Source organism: Salvelinus fontinalis, chromosome 13, assembly GCF_029448725.1.
Source record: "Salvelinus fontinalis isolate EN_2023a chromosome 13, ASM2944872v1, whole genome shotgun sequence".
NCBI lineage: Eukaryota > Metazoa > Chordata > Actinopteri > Salmoniformes > Salmonidae > Salvelinus > Salvelinus fontinalis.
The window spans coordinates 21,123,130-21,144,197 of NC_074677.1; the positions used below are offsets into that span (position 1 = coordinate 21,123,130).

The window sequence follows — 21,068 nt, forward strand, 5'->3', positions numbered from 1 at the left end:
CACGTCATCATGTACCTTGTAACAACAAACTTAACACCATATCGGTCTAATGTAACAACAAATAGTTAAGGGTGTGCTATGGTTCGTATTGCTATTAGTGTTGAATTACTGACTGTTATTTTCAATTGCTCTGATTCGCTGGAATCCTCAGAAGACCACTGTGGACAAAATGAAAGGAGAACCACCAAGACAGAGGTCAATCTAATGAGCGCTATATCTGCTGGATGAAAACGGCCGCAAGCCAAAAGGTCAAAGTTGTGTGTACAGCAAACAACAAACAAGGCCTCAGAGGACTATCATAAGAAACATAAGGGACAAAACAAAATTATCCAAGAAACTAGTCTGAGCGGAGTCTCTTTGGCCACATTCCAGCACAAACAACACCATGTTTACTTTTTCAGTACTTTCTGAAGTCTTTTTAATAACAAGCCATCTTAACATGGGTCATTTGAAACTTTGCTTCACACGTGCATAAGCTATCTGATTATCACCAGTGATGAGGGAGGCTGTAAACTTGTGAATATTTACCCACTTCACACTTTTCTATGTGTGAATAAGGAAGGTGTTGCATACACATAGTTTAGCCGATTGAGAACAGAAGGAAACCCTCACAAATAGAGCATAAAGACATCTTCCCATGTTTGGTTATAAACAGACTACATTTGGAGAGAAAAAACTCCATATAATGACTAGAAATTATTCATGAATGTTCAAATGAATTGGAATAACTTGGAATGTGAAATGAGCAGCACAGTTCACGAATGCACACAGCACATGAACCCAAGCGATCTACCATCTGATGAGAGATTTCCAGCTGCCAGTTTTCCTGTTCTGATATGAAAGGCTGAGGGTTGAACCTCGCAGGATTGTTGAAGCTAGCGCTCCGTGCCGCAGGATGGATCCATGTAAGAGCAGCAACTCAAAGCTTTGATGCAGTACTATCCCCCACCCCACACAGGAGATGAGAGAGAACGAGCGAGACCAGCTCTTTGGAAAAAGAGAGGAAAGAAAGCATTTTTGTGACTATGGTAAAGTATGTGTTCAGCTGAGATAAAGCCAAAAAGAAAGCCACAGCAACAACTGTATATCTGCTAACTTCTCTCAGGGATATTTGCTGAATCACTCATCATGTATCTCCATTTTATACTAGTAAAAACAGAAGGCTATACATTTGGGGGTATACACATAGAAATAGAATGAATAGAACGGGCTTGGAACCTCTAACCCTGGCAATTTGAATGGACACCCATTCTATTAATTATGTTTCTATGAGTATAAGTAGATTCCTTCATTGACTAAAAAGAAGAGCCAATAGGCATGTGTCCATTTTATTCATTCTCACCAAGACAACTCTGGAAGCAATTACCTCAGCATTAGGAAGATAAAACACTAATTCATTTCTTTCTACCTCCAGAGCTGCCCAAAAGCCTCTCCATAATTTATTGAAAGTCTTCCCCTCTCTCCAAATGAAAGCATCAATTAGCCTTATATATAGGCCTAACATGGGATATAAAAGCGGTTTTCTCTCTGGTGAATGTGGGGATGATAGGACAGCTTCCCTTGTGGATAAAATGCAATGGTTTTACATTATTTTAATTAAAATGATAAGTCATCATGAAACCAGTTGGAAGTTCATGTTATCTTTGCAGAGACTCAGATGCACCACCTACCACCAATAGAGTGATTTTGTTGTCTTATCATGTGTCTTTGTTCTCTATGGTTCAGCCAGCTGCACGTATGGTAGCCTCCTTCCCTTCCAACAATTGGATTCTGATTCCTTACAAAAACATATGCAGTGCTCCCATAACCATCATAACCATTTTATATTACAGTGCTATTACATCAGGAGAGACAATGGGCACACACACAGCCAGTGGTTGGTGTTATTTGGAACAGGACTGGCACCTCTCCAGGCCATCAGGGTAGCAGGCCTGGCATCGCAGCACACTGATAGACTCATTGAAGCGGTTGGACAGCATGGACAGCTTACTGCCATGGCATAGAGAGCAGGGAGCACTGCCCGAACCTCCACAATGCTGGCAGTCAGACACTGCATCCTGCTGGAGGCACACACACATACACACAGTGTCACTAACAACCCAGAGAAGCACTGCCACCCATGTCAACTCATATGACATATCATTACTAATGAATCCAACAAAATGGTAGAAAAGTACAAGTCAAGAAAAGATGACCTGGGTCCAAACAGACAATGTTAAAAAGGCAACAAAGAGAGAGAGAGAAAAAATGAAATATTAGAACATATGGAGAGGCAGAGGAAATGAGAAACCCATTGAGAGAAAGAGAGGTGAGTTAGGAATGGAAAGACAGAGAGAGAGAGAGAGAGAGAGCGAGAGAGAGAGAGAGAGGGAGAGAGAGAATGGGGGGAGCGAGGGGGAGAGCAAGAGGGAGGGGGAGAGAGGGAGGGAGGGGGAGAGTGAGGCGAGGGGGAGAGGGGAAGGGGGAGAGAGACTGAGAGCGAGAGGGGGGAGAGGGGGGAGGGGGGAGAGAGGGGAAGAAAGAAGCAGAGAGTGCAACTGGCAATCAGTTGAAGAAGCGACCATGGGGAATTACTGAGAGTATCCCGGCTCATAAATGGCAGCAGAGAAATTGAGTAGTCATCACTATCTGCGCAGTCGGTAGGCAGAGACGGGAGACCATGTGGTTAGAGAAAGACAGAGAAGGGGATAGCATTGCTGAAGCACATTAACATGGTGCAAGGTGTTCTGGTCAGGCATTTTTACCCCGTCCTGTCGATGGGTGCTCTGCTCCTCCCCGTCCTGTGGATGTGTGCTCTGCTCCTCCCCGTGAGCACAGAGGGCGTTGGGCCTCCTCTTGCCCCCTCTGTTACGCCCCTGTGAGTACTCGTCCACTCCCCCCGGGGTCTGAGGATGTCGCCCCGTTCCTTCTTCCCTCCGAGGGGCCCGGATGATCCGCAGATTGCTGGTGTAGATTATTATCTTTCCGAAGTCCAATACTGAAGACTAGAGGGCAAACAAAAAGCATGGTCATGGCCTTTGATGTGCATTACTTAGTACAAAGTAGTTGATGTCTCTTTGTTAACAACAGAGGCGTCGCTCCTAATGGCCGGTGATTTTAATGCAGGAAAACTGAAATCCATTTCACCTCATTTCTACCACCATGTCACCTGTGCAATTTGAGGGGTGAAAAAACTCTAGATCAACTTCACTCCACACATAGAAATGCATACAAAGCTCTCTCTCATCCTCCATTTGGCAAATCTGACAACAACTCTATCCTCCGGATTCCTTCTTACAAGCTAAAACTCATACAGGAAGTACCAGTGACATGCCCAATACGGAAGTGGTCCGATGAAGTGGATGCTAAGCAACAGGACTGTTTCACTAGCACAGACTGGAATATGTTCCGAGACTCATCCGAAAGCATTGAGGAGTTTACCACATCAGTCAATGGCTTCATTAATAAGTTTATCGACAACGACGTCCCAACAGTGAACGTACGTACTTATCCCAACCAGAAACCATGGATTAAAGGCAACATCCACACTGAGCTAAAGACTAGAGCTGCCGCTTTCAAGGAGTGGGACACTAACCTGAACGCTTATAAGAAGTCCCGCTACGCTCTCTGACGAACCATCAAACAAGCAGAGCGTCAATACAGGACTAAAATTGAATCATACTAAACAGGCTCTGATGCTCATTGAATGTAGCAGGGCTTTAAACAAGATGCCCAGTTACATGAGCACACCAGACTAAATGCCTTCTATGCTCACGTCGTGGCAAGCAACACTGAACCATGCGTAAGACTGTGATCACGCACTCCGTAGCCAATGTGAGCAAGACCTTGAAACAAGTTAACATTCACAAGGCCGTAGGGCCAGATGGATTACCAGGATGAGTACTCAGAGCACCCACTGACCAGCTGGCAAGAGTCTTCACTAATATTTTCAACCTCTCTCTGACCCAGTCTGTAATACCTACATGTTTCAAGCAGACCACCATAGTCCCTGTGCCCAAGAACTCCAAAGGTAACCTGCCTAAATGACTATTGCCTCTTAGCAATCATATCTGTAGCCATGAAATGTTTTGAAAGGCTGGTCATGGCTCACATCAACACCATCATCCCAGACACCCTGGACCCACCCTCATTTGCATACTGCCCCAACATACCGACAGATGATGCAATCTCTATTGCACTCCACACTACCATTTCCCACTTGGACAAAAGGAACAGCTACATGAGAATGCTGGTCATTGACTACAACTCAGCATTCAACACAATAGTGCCCTCCAAGTTCATCACTAAATTAAGGACCTGGGACTGGGACTGAACACTTCCCTCTGCAACTGGATCCTGGACTTCCTGACGGGAAGCCACCAGGTGGTGAGGGTAGACAACAACAGATCTGCCACGCTGACCATCAACACGGGGCCCCTTAGAGGTGCGTGCCTAGTCCCCTCAAGTACTCCCTGTTCACCCACGATTGTGTGGCCGCGCACGACTCCAACACCATCATTAAGTTTGTCGACGACACAATGGTGGTAGGACTGATCACTGACGACGATGAGACAGCCTATAGTGAGGAGGCCAGAGACCTGGCTGTGTAGTGCCAGGACAACAACCTCTCCCTCAACGTCAGCAAGACAAAGGAGCTGATTGTGGACTACAGGAAAAGGAGGACTGAGCACGTCACCATTCTCATCAACGGGGCTGTAGTGGCGCAGGTTGAGAGCTTCAAGTTCCTTGGTGTCCACATCACTGATCTATCATGGTCCAAACACACCAACACAGTTGTGAAGAGGGCACAACAACGCCTCTTCCCACTCAGGAGGCTGAAAATATTTGGCATAGGCCCTCAGATCCTCCAAATGTTTTAGAGCTGCACCATTGAGAGCATCTTGACTTGCTGCATCACTGCTTGGTATGGCAACTGCTTGGCATTCGACTGCACGGCGCTACAGAGGGTAGTGCATACGGCGCAGTACATCACTGGAGTCGAGCTCCCTGCCATCCAGGACCTTAAAACCAGGCGGTGTCAGAAGAAGGCCAAAAAATTGTCAAAGACTCCAGCCTTCTAAGTCATAGAATTAAAATATGGCGCCGACAGATAGGGCAGCTGTACTTCTAGCTCCTATGCAATTTTGCAGTATTTTGTTATTTTATGTATTATTTCTGACATTATTAGCCCAGACTTTTTTTTGTGTTATTACATACAACTGCAAATAACATTTGGATATCAGATCGGCGGTAACTCACCGGCATTACCAGCATTACGATCAGGAATACGACTTTCCTGAATTGGATCCTTTGTTCGTACTCCCCAGGGCAATTAACTGATTCCAGAGGCTGATCCAAAATACAGCCAGCGGAGAAGAGATATTTGGAGTGGACTCTTAGTCCGACTCAGGAGGTGCGCACACCACCAACCGCTTCCGAGTATAATTACTCGCTAATGTTCAGTCTCTGGATAATAAAGTTGACGAGCTCAGGGCGAGGATCTCCTTCCAGAGAGACATCAGGGATTGTAACATACTCTGTTTCATGGGAACATGGCTCTCTCGGGATATACTGTTTGTGTCCGTACAGCCAGTTGGGTTCTCAGTTCATTGCGCAGACAGGAATAAAGATCTCCCCGGAAGAAGTGCGGGGGTGTATGTTTCATTATTAACTAATCATGGTGTGATTGTGATAACATACAGAAATCCAAGTCCTTTTGTTCACCCGACCTAGAATACCTCAAAATCAAATGCCGACCGTATTACCTCCCAAGAGAATTCTCTTCGGTTATAGTCACAGCCGTGTATATTTCCCCTCGAGCCAATACCACGACGGCCCTCAAAGAACTACACTGGACTCTATGCAAACTGAAAACCATCTATCCGGAGGCCGCATTTAATGTAGCCAGGGATTTTAACAAACCTAATCTGAGGAAAACGCTACCGAAGTTCTACCAACACATTGACTGTAGCACTCGCTCTGAGAAAACATTGGACCACTGCTACTCAACTTTTCAAAATGTCTACAACGCCCTCCCCCGCCCCCCTCCCTTTGGCAAATCTGATCACGACTCCATTTAGCTCTTCCCTTCCTATAGTCAGGAACTCAAACAGGAAGTACCGTGCTACAGAGTATTCAATGCGGATCTGACCAACCGGAGTCCATGCTTCAAGATTGTTTTGATCACATGGACTGGGATATGTTCTGGGTAGCCTCTGAGAATAATATTGACTAATACACGGATATGGTGACTGAGTTTATCAGGAAATGTATATTAGATATTGTACCCACTGTGACTATTAAAACATACCCAAACCAGAAACCGTGGATAGATGGCAGCATTCGCACAAAACTGAAAGCATAAACCTCCAAAGGATAGAATTTGTAGATAATTGGCCTTCTTTCTGGGACTCACTCACAAACAGAACCAAGCCTGGCCTGTTGAGGAATGACGGACTCCATCCTAGCTGTAGGGGTGCTCTCATCTTATCTACGAACATAGACAGGGCTCTAACTCCCCTAGCTCCACAATGAAATAGGGTGCAGGCCAGGCAGCAGGCTGTTAGCCAGCCTGCCAGCTTAGTGGAGTCTGCCACTAGCACAGTCAGTGTAGTCAGCTCAGCTATCCCCATTGAGACCGTGTCTGTGCCTCGACCTATGTTGGGCAAAACTAAACATGGCGGTGTTCGCCTTAGCAATCTCACTAGAATAAAGACCTCCTAGACTACTGCAATGCTCTACTTTCCGGCTACCCGGATAAACCACTAAATAAACTTCAGTTAGTGCTAAATACGGCTGCTAGAATCCTGACTAGAACCAAAAAAAAAAGAAAAAAAAGATTTGATCATATTACTCCAGTGCTAGCCTCCCTACACTGGCTTCCTGTTAAGGCAAGGGCTGATTTCAAGGTTTAACTATTAACCTACAAAGCGTTACATGGGCTTGCTCCTACCTATCTTTCCGAGTTGGTCCTGCCGTGCATACCTACACGTATGCTACGGTCACAAGACGCAGGCCTCCTAATTGTCCCTAGAATTTCTAAGCAAACAGCTGGAGGCAGGGCTTTCTCCTATAGATCTCAATTTTTATGGAATGGTCTGCCTACCCATGTGAGAGACGCAGACTCGGTCTCAACTTTTACGTTTTTACTGAAGACTCATCTCTTCAGTGGGTCATATGAATGAGTGTAGTCTGGCCCAGGAGTGTGAAGGTGAACGGAAAGGCTCTGGAGCAACGAACCGCCCTTGGTGTCTCTGCCTGGCCGGTTCCCCTCTCTCCACTGGGATTCTCTACCTCTAACCCTATTACAGGGGCTGAGTCACTGGCTTACTGGTGCTCTTTCATGCCGTCCCTAGGAGGGGTGCGTCACTTGAGTGGGTTGAGTCACTGACGTGATCTTCCTGTCTGGGTTGGCGCGCCCCCTTGGGTTGTGCCGTGGCGGAGATCTTTGTGGGCTATACTCGGCCTTGTCTCAGGATGGTAAGTTGGTGATTGAAGATATCCCTCTAGTGGTGTGGGGGCTGTGCTTTGGCAAAGTGGGTGGGGTTATATCCTTCCTGTTTGGCCCTGTCCGGGGGTATCATCGGATGGGGCCACAGTGTCTCCTGACCCCTCCTGTCTCAGCCTCCAGTATTTATGCTGCAGTAGTTTGTGTCAGGGGGATAGGGCCAGGTGGTTATATCTGGAGTACTTCTCCTGTCTTATCCAGTGTCCTGTGTGAATTTAAGTATGCTCTCTCTAATTCTCACCTTCTCTCTTTCTTTCTCTCTCTCGGAGGACCTGAGCCCTAGGACCATACGTCAGGACTACTGGGCATGATGACTTCTTGCTGTCCCCAGTCCACCTGACCTTGCTGCTGTCCCAGTTTCAACAGTTCTGCCTGCAGTTATGGAACCCCTACCTGTCCCAGACCTGCTGTTTTCAACTCTTTATGATCGGCTATGAAAAGCCAACTGACATTTATTCCTGATTATTATTTGACCATGCTTGTCATTTATGAACATTTTGAACATCTTGGCTCTCTCTAATTATCTCCTTCTCTCTTTCTTTCTCTCTCTCGGAGGACCTGAGCCCTAGGACCATACGTCAGGACTACCGGGCATGATGACTCCTTGCTGTCCCCAGTCCACCTGGCCTTGCTGCTGTCCCAGTTTCAACTGTTCTGCCTGCGGTTATGGAACCCCTACCTGTCCCAGACCTGCTGTTTTCAACTCTTAATTATCGGCTATGAAAAGCCAACTGACATTTATTCCTGATTATTATTTGACCATGCTTGTCATTTATGAAACATTTTGAACATCTTGGCCATGTTCTGTTATAATCTCCACAGCCAGAAGAGGACTGGCCACCCCTCATAGCCTGGTTCCTCTCAATGTTTCTTCCTAGGTTTTGGCCTTTCTAGGGAGTTTTTCCTAGCCACTGTGCTTCTACACCTGCATTGCTTGCTGTTTGGGGTTTTAGGCTGGGTTTCTGTACAGCACTTCGAGATATTAGCTGATGTACGAAGGGCTATATAAAATAAACTTGATTGATTGATTGAAATGGATAGGTGTAAGCAATTTTGGTAATTCCAAATGCCCTTAACTAGGTGTCTGTGCTAGACAGACAAAGAGAGAGGGGGGGGAGAAAGTAAGAAAGAAAGGATGAAAGTGAGAGAGGGAGAGAGACGTGGGAAAAGAGTGGAAGACAGAGAGAGAGATGAAGAGAGATAAACAGAGAGAGAAAGACAGCAGTGGAAATGTACTTAGACTTGAGTATTTCAACAACCCTTCTCTTCCAACTTGTTAGGCAATCATATGTACCTACGGGGGAAGGATGGCCAGCTACACAGGAGGGTGATCTTTACTAAGGAGGAGGAGGCCGTGCTGACCGAGATGCACGCTGGCCATGTTGGAGTGAAGCACATAATTTTTTTATGTAAAAACAATTATAATTACCCCCTTTTTCTCCCCAATTTCGTGGTATCCAATTGGTAGTAGTTACTGTCTTGTCTCATCGCTGCAACTCCCATACGGACTCGGGAGAGGCGAAGGTCGAGAGCCATGCGTGCTCCGAAACACATCCCAACCAAGCCGCACTGCTTCTTGACACAATGCACATCCAACGCGGAAGCCAGTCAAATTCTTCTGATGGGGAATTGTCGAGGAGGTGGACAGCTGGGCAAATGAAATAACCTTTTGTTTATCAATCACATTCTATTATATCTGAATTTATTATCATTTCAATGAATGTCATATCAGAGAGCACACAATGTTTCAATTTGGCACTTTTTGCTTAAAGGTCAGTACCCTGTCTAGCCTGCCAAAAGTTTGAGAGGGTGAAGACTGTGTCACCGGAGTTGAAGCCCATCAAAGTTGTTTCACCATGGCACATGATTGGTATGTGTCCCAATTCAAATTTTGCCCTGATATGTTGTTTTGTAATGGTTGCTTTACTTGACCACAGCAGAGTTCAATAGTATAGCACGTGTGTGTGTGTCAGTATGCTTACAAATATGAAAATCTGCATTCTGTATGACACAGATACGGGTTGGGAATAAAGTAATCTTCTCTCTAACACTTCAAATGTTAGTGATGGACCTCATCGGACCCTTCACGAAATCCAGAAATGGCAACAGCTGGTGTCTGCCGGCGACTGATCACTTTACCAAGTGGGTGACGGCAATACCCATTAAGGTCAGTAAAGGCAGAGTATGTGCTTAACTCTAAATTCCCTTCTATAACCCATTAAAAGGGGGATTGGAACCAAAAATAGATATTTGTTTTGTATGATACCCATCAAGTACGAGACTGGCGAGGCCACCTCCAAGGCAATGATAGACATCTTCAACACCCACGGTTCTCCTGAGGTCATCTTGAGTGACCGAACGCTGAAACAAGGTACGGATGTTATAGGTTATATTCTGTCACCAATGGTTTGTTTTATGTATTATTTACTATTAGTTTTTTGTTTTTCCATGGTACATAATCTGACATATTTCAATATCTTACATTGTCAATTTATATCCCTTTCCTACCCTCTCCTCCAGGTTTGGTGAATGGACCAACCAGACCCTCAAGACTGCCATGGGCAAGTACCTAAATTGGTACCAGGAAGGGTGTGCGAACAACCTGAAGGTAATTCTCACACAACAACAGCATCCAGCCCGCTAACGAGTTTGGACGCAAGCCGCAGCTGTTGACTGAGGTAAACAATGCAATTGTATATACAGTTAATGTATTTACTGTAGTCTTTCAAATTTGTGATGAGACTTAGTGTTGTTGTTTGTCTATTGCTATTTTTGTAAAACGTACTTTCAGATCACTGAAACCCCACCTGACGTGGTGGAAGTTGTCGAACCAGATCAGAACGCCTTCCAGGACCACCTTCGGACAAGGATTTAGATGTGGAGGTTTTTGACCAGGAAAAAATGATTGTCTGCTGTTAATTTATTTTCTGGCCCTGTAAGAGATATGTAAGTAATGTATTTGTAATATGAAATATAATTGCATTTATTCCTGTTATCAATCAAGGTGAGACTGAACATGGACAAGGCGCAGGAGAAACAGAAGGAGAGCTACCAGAGCATAATCAAAAAGGGGACCAAGTGCTACTACATCCAGGTGAATTACTTGGTTTGGAAGAAGGACGAAAGGAAGGCGAGACCTAGGAAACCTCGCTGCTCTTTCATTCTAGCTGGGGTCACCATCTGAGTGAATTGTAGAAATGTCAGACTAACTATTTGCATTTGATAACAAAATAACAAGAAGCTAGTTTGATTTTCCATAACACTGAAATGTTTATCTTTGTCATCTTAGGGTTAACCTCGGTGGAAGCCAACGAGCAGTTGGGCCAGTTGGAGCAGTTGGACGGTCGACCACTGGAAGCACTGACACCCTACACTTCGTTGAAGCCCAATAGACAAGGTATGTTAAGCTTTGGTTGCCATTCGAGAAAGCAAGAAATCGTAGTTATACTGAGCTTATAAAAATGTATCTCTTCAATTTACCTCTCCAAATGACTTTAGGACCATCGACTGTCCGAGTCCCCCAGGAGGTACAGTGGCAAGAAAAAGTATGTGAACCCTTTGGAATTACCTAGATTTCTGTATAAATTGGTCATAAAATTTGATCTGTAATTCATCTAAGTCACAACAATAGACAAACATAGTGTGCTTAAACTAATAACACACAAATTATTTTATTTTTCTTGTCTATATTGAATACATCATTTAAATATTCAGGGTAGGTTATAAAAAGTATGTGAACCCCTACTGACTTCTCCAAAAGCTAGTTGGAGTCAGGAGTCAGCTAACCTGGAGTCCAATCAATGGGACGAGATTGGAGATGTTGGTTAGAGCTGCCTTGCCCTATAAAAAACATTCACAAAATTTGAATTTGCTATTCACAGGAAGCATTGCCTGATGTGAACCATACCATACCTTGAACAAAAGAGATCCCAGAAGACCTAAGGTTAAGAATTGTTGACTTAATGCTGGAAATAGTTACAAAAGTATATCTAAAAGCCTTGAAGTCCACGGTAAGACAAATAGTCTATAAATGATCTCCCGGCTGGGGCAGTGGTCTAGGGCACTGCATCGCAGTGCTAGCTGCGCCACCAGAGTCTCTGGGTTCGCGCCCAGGCTGGGCTGGGTTCGCGCCCAGGCTTTGTCGCAGCCGGCCGCAACCGGGAGGTCCGTGGGGCGATGCACAATTGGCAGGGCGTCGTCCGGGTTAGGGAGGGTTTGGCCGGTAGGGATATCCTTGTCTCAGTATGTAATTTTTTTTTATAAAATGTATGCACTCTACTGTAAGTCGCTCTGGATAAGAGCGTCTGCTAAATGACTAAAATGTAAATGTATAAATGGAGAAAGTTCAGCACTGTTGCTACTATCCCTAGGAGTGGCCATCCTGCAAAGATGACTGCAAGAGCACAGCGCTGAATGCTCAATGAGGTTAAGAGTGTCAGCTAAAGACTTGCAGAAATCTCTGGAACATGCTAACATCTATGTTGACGATTCTACGATACGTAAAACATTTAACAAGAATGGTGGAAGACACCACGGAAGAAGCCACTGCTGTTAAAAAAAACATTGCTGCACATCTGAAGTTTGCAAAAGTACACCTGGATGTTCCACAGTGCTACTGGCAAAGTATTCTGTGGACAGATGAAACTACAGTTGAGTTGTTTGGAAGGAACACACAACACTATGTGTGGAGAAAAAAATGCACAGCAAAAAATGCACAGCACAGCAACATCATATCCTCATCCCAACTGTATGGTGTATGGTGGAGGGAGTATGGTGTAAGTATGGTGGAGGGAGCATCATGGTTTGGGGCTGCTTGGCTGCCTCAGGGCCTGGACAGCTTGCTATCATCGATGGAAAAATGAATTCCCAAGTTTATCAAGACATTTTACAGGAGAATGTTAGGCTATCTGTCTGCCAATTGCAGCTCAACAGAAGTTGGGTGATGCAACAGGACAACAACCCAAAACACAGAAGTAAATCAATAACAGAATGGCTTCAAAATAAGAAAATATGCCTTCTGGATTGGCCCAGTCCTGACCTCACCCCGATTGAGATGCTGTGGCATGACCCCCAGAGCAGTTCAGACCAGACTTCCCAAGAATATTGCTTAACTGAAACAGTTTTGTAAAGAGGAATGGTCCAAAATTCCTCCTGACCGTTGTGCAGGTTTGATCCGCAACTACAAAAAACGTTTGGTTGAGGTTATTTCTGCCAAAGGAGGGTCAACCAGTAATTAAGGGTTCACATACTTTTCCCACCCTGCATTTTGAATTTTAACACAGTGTGTTCAATAAAGACATGAAAATGCATTATTGTTTGTGTGTTATTAGTTTAAGCAGACTGTGTTTGTCTACTTTTGTACCTGTTTCCTCCAGCATCTTCACAAGGTCCTCTGCTGTTGTTCTGGGATTGATTTGCACTTTTCGCACCAAAGTACGTTCATCTCTAGGAAACAGAATGCATCTCCTTCCTGAGATTTTTTAAAATGTAAATATGAACTTTATCGAACAGAACATACATGTATTGTGTAACATGAAGTCCTATGAGTGTCATCTGATGAAGATCATCAAAGGTTAGTGATTAATTCTATCTCTATTTCTGATTTTTGTGACTCCTCTCTTTGGCTGGAAAAATGGCTGTGTTTTTCTTTGACTTGGCTCTGACCAAACATAATCGTTTGTGGTGCTTTCGTCGTAAAGCCTATTTGAAATCAAACACTGTGGTGGGAAAAACAAGAAGTGTATCTTTAAAATGGTGTGAAATGCTTCTATGTTTGAGGAATTTTAATTATGGGATTTCTGTTGTTTTGAATTTGGCGCCCTGCACTTTCACTGGCTGTTGTCATATCGATCCCATTAACGCGATCGCAACCAATAGGAAATCGGTGGAGTGGTTAAAAAACTAGTTGTAATGACTCCAACCTAAGTGTATGTAAACTTCCGAATTCAACTGTATTTGTTCCACATTATTCATTGTTGTATACTGGGACCTACAATAGATACATATATATTCAACCACAAGGATGTACTAATGAGCTATGCAAGATATACATTTTTTTATCATAATAGAGGACTTCTGAAATTATATTATTTCCGTGTAGATAACAGAAGGGCAGGTTGAAATACAAACATGACAGCCAGACAAGCCAGTGTATGAATAAAAAAGATTTGCATATGAATGGTGTGGAAATGTGCTGATTTAGTGATCTGTAAATTAAGTCATTTTAAAATGTCAAGCAGATTACATGTTTTCTTTGCCATTTCCGAAACATAGCAACATTTAAGACATGGATTTCATGTTAACCAAAAGTAGTTTGAAGTTTTATTAGCTAAATAAAACTTGTTTATACAGCAAAATTGTCGCAGAAATCAGCCTTGTTTGCAGAGCGATGATGAAAATAATGTAATTTAGGCTGTAACGATCTCCAAAATTCTATTCAGTACATCATCACACCGTTGACATAGCGACAGACGCTAATAGTTTATCGAATCCCATTGTGACGCAGAGGGGGACACTTTTTGGCATGACAGGCCTCAAGGAAAATAACAGGACTGTTTTGGGGGCCTCAATGGAAATAATGGTCCGGTGTGTTAGAAATACCAGGTTTTTGGTCCCAATCTTTGGTCCCAGTCCAACCCTGTTCGTTCTCCTGCACATTGACTCAGTACTGGTACTACTTGTATGAAGCCTATTTATTGTTACTCATTGTGTATCTATTACTACTTTGAATATTATGTGTTTTACTTTTCTATTATTTCTCTCTACATCATAAGTAAGCATTTCACTGTCAGTCCACACCTGTTGTTTACGAAGCATGCGACTCATAACATTTGAATGGTTTTGATTTGATAGACGGACTTGAATAAAAATGTCTGTTTTAGTGGTTAATACCTGCGTGATAAAATACTAATTTGCTTGTTTACAACGTTTTACTGTCTCTTTTTAAGTGTATTTATTTGCTATTCAGCGGACAACTTGACAACACTCCGAGGGCGTTTGTAAGTGTACAATCATAAACTTTTTATTGAACTGTGTGATACTTGCCTTAGTCTTTTAGTCTTTTCATTAAAAGTAATTTGGAGAAATGTGACATAGTGATAAAAGTAAACATCTTATGCTTTTCGTATTTTGTTCAGTCTGAACTTCACAGGACAGACTAAAGTAAAGACATTTATCCTGACTGGCTCCAGAGAATGAAACACTGAAGATGTGACTGTTATCTGATCAGCTGATACTTTATTGCTGTGTTGCCACAATATTGTACACACATTGAGGTTGGTAAATAACAGCATAAAACAAAGACATTGTTTTGTCCTTCATTTTAACACAGTTTCATAAGCTATAACCCAACAGCTCATATGGTATAATGAAATGCTTTGCAATTATGCAGAATTAAAATTGTACAGCCTTTTAATTTGCAGGGATGGGCACTCTTGAATTTCTTAATTATAGGCTACCCCGACTTTCTCTGTTTCTTACTTCTATCATGTTAAATATTAGCCATCACTAGGCCTAATAACCACATATTAAACTGCCAATGTACTGTTTGTTCGCTTCAGTTGCTATAGCCATTGTTTTGTTAACCTTCATTAGCTTCCTCTGTAAACGCTGTCACGGCCGTGTGGTTGTTGCTGAGGATCATTAGTAACAGTTGATAATATAAAAAAAGTAATGCAGGGTAATTAAATCGTTATGGACCGGAGCGCAGACCAAGCCATAACAGTTTGAACCCGACGCATTGCTCAGTACTTGGTTGTGTCATCCACAGTTCCATGGTTAGTGCAGGCAATAGACGAGGGTTTAACCTACTATTGTACACTATTCTCCCTATTATAATTCTATGTACACTCATCTTCTAACATTTACATGGGTTAAAGAACTGAATGAATCAAACCACCGTTTTCTTTCTTTTGTGTGTAAAGGCTATCCAAACCTGTTTTTAGGATTCATAAATACGTTCCTAAACCTAAATAATCAAATAATTGATCTACCAATTGTTGCTTAAATGGAGATGAATATGCATATATTTAGATGTCTTTTCGTTTATTGATCCCTAATATTCTGAAACCGTTCTCTTGATATATTCTAGTCTGTCGCCAAATTTCTAACTAAAAGGTACTCCGTATTTAAATGGCTGGCTTAAGATAAATAAGTGTACTGAAACCCTATTGAATGGCCAGCAAGTGGGAGGGTTTTCAGAGATTGAATACATTTTATTCAGAGCTCGCAAGATAGCCACACCTGCAGAGTGCATTAAGTAACTGAATAAGCTAACACAGAACCCAAACCGGCTGCGTGCGTGCGCCATCGTGCATAAATGTATTTTGTCCCCCCACACCAAACACGATCACGACACGCAGGTTAAAATATCAAAACAAACTCTGAACCAATTATATTAATTTGGGGACAGGCTAAAAAGCATTAAACATTTATGGCAATTTAGCTAGCTAGCTTGCACTTGCTAGCTAATTTGTCCTATTTACCTGAAATGCACAAGGTCCTCTACTCCACCAATTCATTCACAATTAAAACGGTCAACCGAATCGTTTCTAGTCATTTCTCATCCTTCCAGGCTTTTTCTTCTCTTGACTTTATATTGCAATTGGCAACTTTCATAAATTAGACTGACCTCATTCGTCTTCAGTCACATGGGTATAACCATTGAGGAGATGGCATGTGGGTACATGCTTCTATAAACCAATGAGGAGATGGGAGAGGCAGGACTTGCAGCGCGATCTGCTATTTTAGCCCTTAGCAACGCAGACGCTCATTGGTGTGCGCGAGCAGTGTGGGTGCAATAATTGAATAATATAGATTTCTACATTTATTTTGCAACGCTCGCGCACGCGACGCGAGTGGTGTAGTAAGCCTGTAAGCCTGAATCTCAAATACTGAGAAGTGAGGAGGAGAAGTGAGTGCATTTCCTAAGTCTGAATCGGCCCCTTAGATTCTAATCGGCAAGCAGACACCCACCAGGATAGAATTCATTACTGATCTAAGACAATTAACCATGCATTCCAAAAGGCAATGAAAGCAAATAGGGGTGTGGTGAAGGTTGTGTATTGTGCTACAAATCAACAGTTTCATAGCATGGTTTTTCAACCAAGCCACAACTACTCACATTGGGGACTCCCTCCGGTGTATCGCTGTGGGCAGAGGGTCTGTAGTTAGCCCCCCCCCTGTAGACGTTGATCCTCTGGGCCATCAGTCCGGTAGGGGGGTACAGACCCTGGTCCTGCATGTCCTGGAAGCCACAGAGCTGCTCCATCTCCAGGTGTCTGGGCATCTTGTGGCTGTGGAAGCTGTGGGGGTATTTCTCCTCTGGGCTGTCCAGCTCCTGGCCATCCTCGTACACATGCTTCAGCACTCTGCCACTGACCGACGAGGCCAGCTTGAACCTCACCTTTCTGGGTTTGCTGTCATACAGCTGATCGCTGTCATACCTCTTGTCCAGTTTCCTCTGGAGCTCCTCCATGGTTCTCCTGCTGAAAGATGTGACTTTGAGAATCCGCCTGAGACCCTAAGGACCCTATATAATGTATCTACCTGAACAAGGAGCTGATATGATACGGGAGTGTTCCATGGACTGCTTGAGATCAGCCTACCTCTACCTGCTGTCTGTCTTTAGCTATCACAGCTGAATTATTCAGTGTCAGATCGTATTCACTAAAGGATAATGGGGAAACTGAGACCATATCATCAAATAATCATGTTTGCAGGAGTAGTGGAGTGTTCCTAAAAGCAAGAATTGTGGGCATGGAGCAGAGTGTGAATTACAAGGGGCCCAGGAGGTTCTCAGGCCCCCTGAATGAGACACGAATCCCCCTAAATGCAACAAAGTACAACTGGGGAGGGGGTCCTCTAAATAATGCTAATTTATCCATTCTCCTATTTGTTTAAAATGCAATTTCTACTGCTACAGTGGTACATATTAAAATTAAACAAACAAATTAAACAAACACCCCCAACCGCTGAGTCATGGTTTAAAACATTTTTCTTTTTTTTCGTGGCTGCATCCTGGAACAGTCCCGTATTTCAGCCACTTTTCAAATCAAATCAAAGTTTATTGGTTGCGTACACAGATTTGTAGTTGTTTTCGCAGGTGCAGTGAAATGCTTGTCTTTCTAGTTCCAACAGTGCAGTAATAATACCTAGTAATACAAAACAATATTCACCAATCAAAAAAGTTTAAAGAAAGAAATTAAGAAATATCAGAATGAGCAATGTCAGGGTCCAGAATATAAATATACACTGAATGTATTAAATATTAGTAACAACTTCCTAATATTGAGTTTCACCCCCCACCTTTTGCCGTCAGAACAGCCTCATTTCATCAGGGCATGGACTCTGCAACGTGTCAAAACGTTTCAAAGGGATTCTGGCCCATGTTGACTACAATACTTCCCACAGTTGTGTCAAGTTGGTTGGATGTTCTTTGGGTGGTGGACCATTCTTGAATACCAAATACTGAAAAGTGAGTATAACGACTTGGAGCCAGCCATTGTAAGTTCAGAGTCACTCGCCCCAACAGTGCGTATGTGCTGGAGGTGAGCAAAATCTCGGGAGAGAGGGGGGAGTGTGGTTGGGGTATCAGATAGGGTGAGACAGGCCAGGGCAGACGGTGAAAAGATTTCCAGGTCGAATCCAAGCAGCAGGCAACGGGAATAGGTGTCACCCATTTGGGAGAAGCTTTTATTTCTAGAGGGAGATTTCTTGTAGAAAATGCCAGTGGACGGTCTCTGAACAGTGGGAGGGGGCTTCAAAGGCCCCTGGATTTGGGTGGGGTAGGCTGTGAGAGACTCATGCCATTTGTTGGGCTTGAATGCTTCGACACCTCTGGTCTCCAGGTCTCTCACAGGTCTCCAGGTCTCTGCTGTTTGTTTGCCAGAGCACCCTCTGTATAGCTTGGAAAAAGGAATCCTTGGTAGTAGTAATCCTTCCAGGTAATTTTGTAGAAAATTAGGTTGCAGGTTTGGAGTTTTGAATCTGGAGTGAAGGTTATGCTGTGGAGGGTAGCATCTTGTATACAGTTGAAGTTGGAAGTTTACATACACCTTAGCCAAATACGTGTAAACTCAGTTTTTCAAAATTCCTGACATTTAATCCAAGGAAAAAATCCCTGCCTTAGGTCAGTTAGGATCACCACTTTATTTTAAGAATGTAAAATGTCAAATTAATAGTAGAAAGAATGATTTATTTCAGCTTTTATTTCTTTCACCTTCCCACATTCCCAGTGGGTCCAAAGTTTACATACACTTAATTAGTATTTGGTAGCATTGCCTTTAAATTGTTTAATTTGGGTCAAACGTTTCAGGAAGCCTTCCACAAGCTTCCCACAGTAAGTTGGGTGAAGTTTGGCCCATTCCTCCTGACAGAGCTGGTGTAACTGAGTTCAGGATTGTAGGCATCCTTGCACGCACACGCTTTTTCGGTTCTGCACACAAATTTTCTATAGAATTGAGGTCAGGGCTTTGTGATGGCCACTCAAATACCTTGCCTTTGTTGTCCTTAAAGCCATTTCGCCACAACTTTGGAAGTATGCTTGGGGTCATGGTCCATTTGGAAGACCCATTTGCGACCAAGCTTTAACTTCCTGACTGATGTCTTGAGATGTTGCTTCAATATATCCACATAATTTTCCTCCCTCATGATGCCATCTATTTTGTGAAGTGCACCAGACCCTCCTGCAGAAAAGCACCCCCACAACATGATGCTGCCACCCCGTGTGTCACGGTTGGGATGGTGTTCTTCGGCTTGCAAGCCTCCCCCTTTTTCCTCCAAATATAACGATGGTCATTATGGCCAAACAATTCTAATTTTGTTTCATCAGACCAGAGGACATTTCTCCAAAAAGTACGATCTCTGTCCCCACGTGCAGTTAAAAAACCGTAGTCTGTTTTTTTTATGGTGGTTTTAGAGCAGTGGCTTCTTCCTTGCTGAGCGGCCTTTCAGGTTATGTCAATATAGGACTCATTTTCCTGTGGATATAGATACTTTTGCACCTCTTTCCTCCAGCATCTTTACAAGGTCCTTTGCTGTTGTTCTGGGATTGATTTGCACTTTTCGCACCAAAGTACGTTCATCTCTAGGAGACAGAGTGCGTCTCCTTCTTGAGTGGTATGATGGCTGTGTGGTCCATTGGTGTTTATACTTGCGTACTATTGTTTGTACAGATGAACGTGGTACCTTCAGGCGTTTGGAAATTGCTCCCAAGGATGAACCAGACTTGTGGACGTCTACAAATTTTTTCTGAGGTCTTGGCTGATTTCTTTTGATTTTCCCACGATGTCAAGCAAAGAGGCACTGAGTTTGAAGGTAGGCCTTGAAATACATCCACAGGTACACCTCCAATTGACTCAAATTATGTCAATTAGCCTATCAGAAGCTTCTAAAGCCATGACATCATTTTCTGGAATTTTCTAAGGTGTTTAAAGGCACAGTCAACTTAGTGTATGTAAACGTCTGACCCACTGGAATTGTGAAAGTGAATTTTAAGTGAAATAATGTGTCTGTAAACAATTGTTGGAAAAATTACTTGTATCATGCACAAAGTAGATGTCCTAACCGACTTGCCAAAACTATAGTTTGTTAACAAGAAATTTATGGAGTGGTTGAAAAACGAGTTTTAATGACTCCAACCTAAGTGTATGTAAACTTCCAACTTCAACTGTATGTCCCTGCCGAAAAATTATGCAGCTGTGTCTCTCTCTCTCTCCCTCTCTCTAAAACGTGATGCATTAAATTTACTAGTTACCTGTCCAAAATTGTAACCAGTAATGTAACTTTTGGATTACCCAAACTCAGTAACATAATCTGATTACATTCTGTTATTTTTAGATTACTTTCCCCTTAAGAGACATTAGAAGAAGACAAAAATGTATGTTACCAATTCAACGACATCTATTGCAGGATAAATCAATGTTAAAGGTTACATAGCTGTTACATAGCATATATGGATGTTAATTTTACTTTATGGGTTGGTTATGTAGGCTTCTTCTAACCCATCGCTTTCTACTACATATAATAATATGATTCAATTATATATGTACATTAAAAACCAAAGTCTATTAGAATTCCAGTCATTCCAATAAATGTTATACCCCTTGATCCTCAAGAATAGGACTTGGTAATATGGAAGTATAGATTATCCAAATTGTTTTACCTAAGCATGACCCCGAACCTAAGGACTTATTAGCCAGCCCTACTCTCTTGTTTATGATTTTGTTGTCATGGAGGACTGATTGGGCTCATTGATTCGAGTTGAAAAATAAATGCTGCGCTCATGGAATGGCATGCTTTCAGCACTACTGAAAAGTTATATTTACATGTGAAAAATGAATGCCATATGCTGCATTTTCAATAGGCCTATTGTTTACCTTTTTGTTTGCGACACTTTGATATCTTGATAATATGCAGCTGTTTAAAGGGCAAATCCATTGATGAAACAATAACAAAACGGTTGCCCCGCCTCTATTTTGGTAAAAAGCTGAGGGATGGGCCTGGAGAAATGTAACCACTCTCAGAATAATAGACAGAGCTATGGATGCAAGCACTAACCATCCATGATATAACAAGTATTGTT

General features: G+C 43.0%; 1 protein-coding gene across 1 annotated transcript; it reads right to left on the reverse strand.

Annotated features, from left to right (window-relative positions):
• Positions 1-256: 256 nt before the first annotated feature.
• Positions 257-17,459, reverse strand: LOC129868235 (glutaredoxin domain-containing cysteine-rich protein 2). Its single transcript, XM_055942030.1, has 3 exons — positions 16,608-17,459; positions 2,745-2,984; positions 257-2,060 (listed from the first exon to the last, which is right to left on the reverse strand). The coding sequence occupies exons 1-3, from the start codon at positions 16,959-16,961 to the stop codon at positions 1,884-1,886; spliced, it is 771 nt and encodes a 256-aa protein (XP_055798005.1). The 5' UTR covers positions 16,962-17,459; the 3' UTR covers positions 257-1,883.
• Between the last annotated feature and the right edge of the window lie 3,609 nt (positions 17,460-21,068).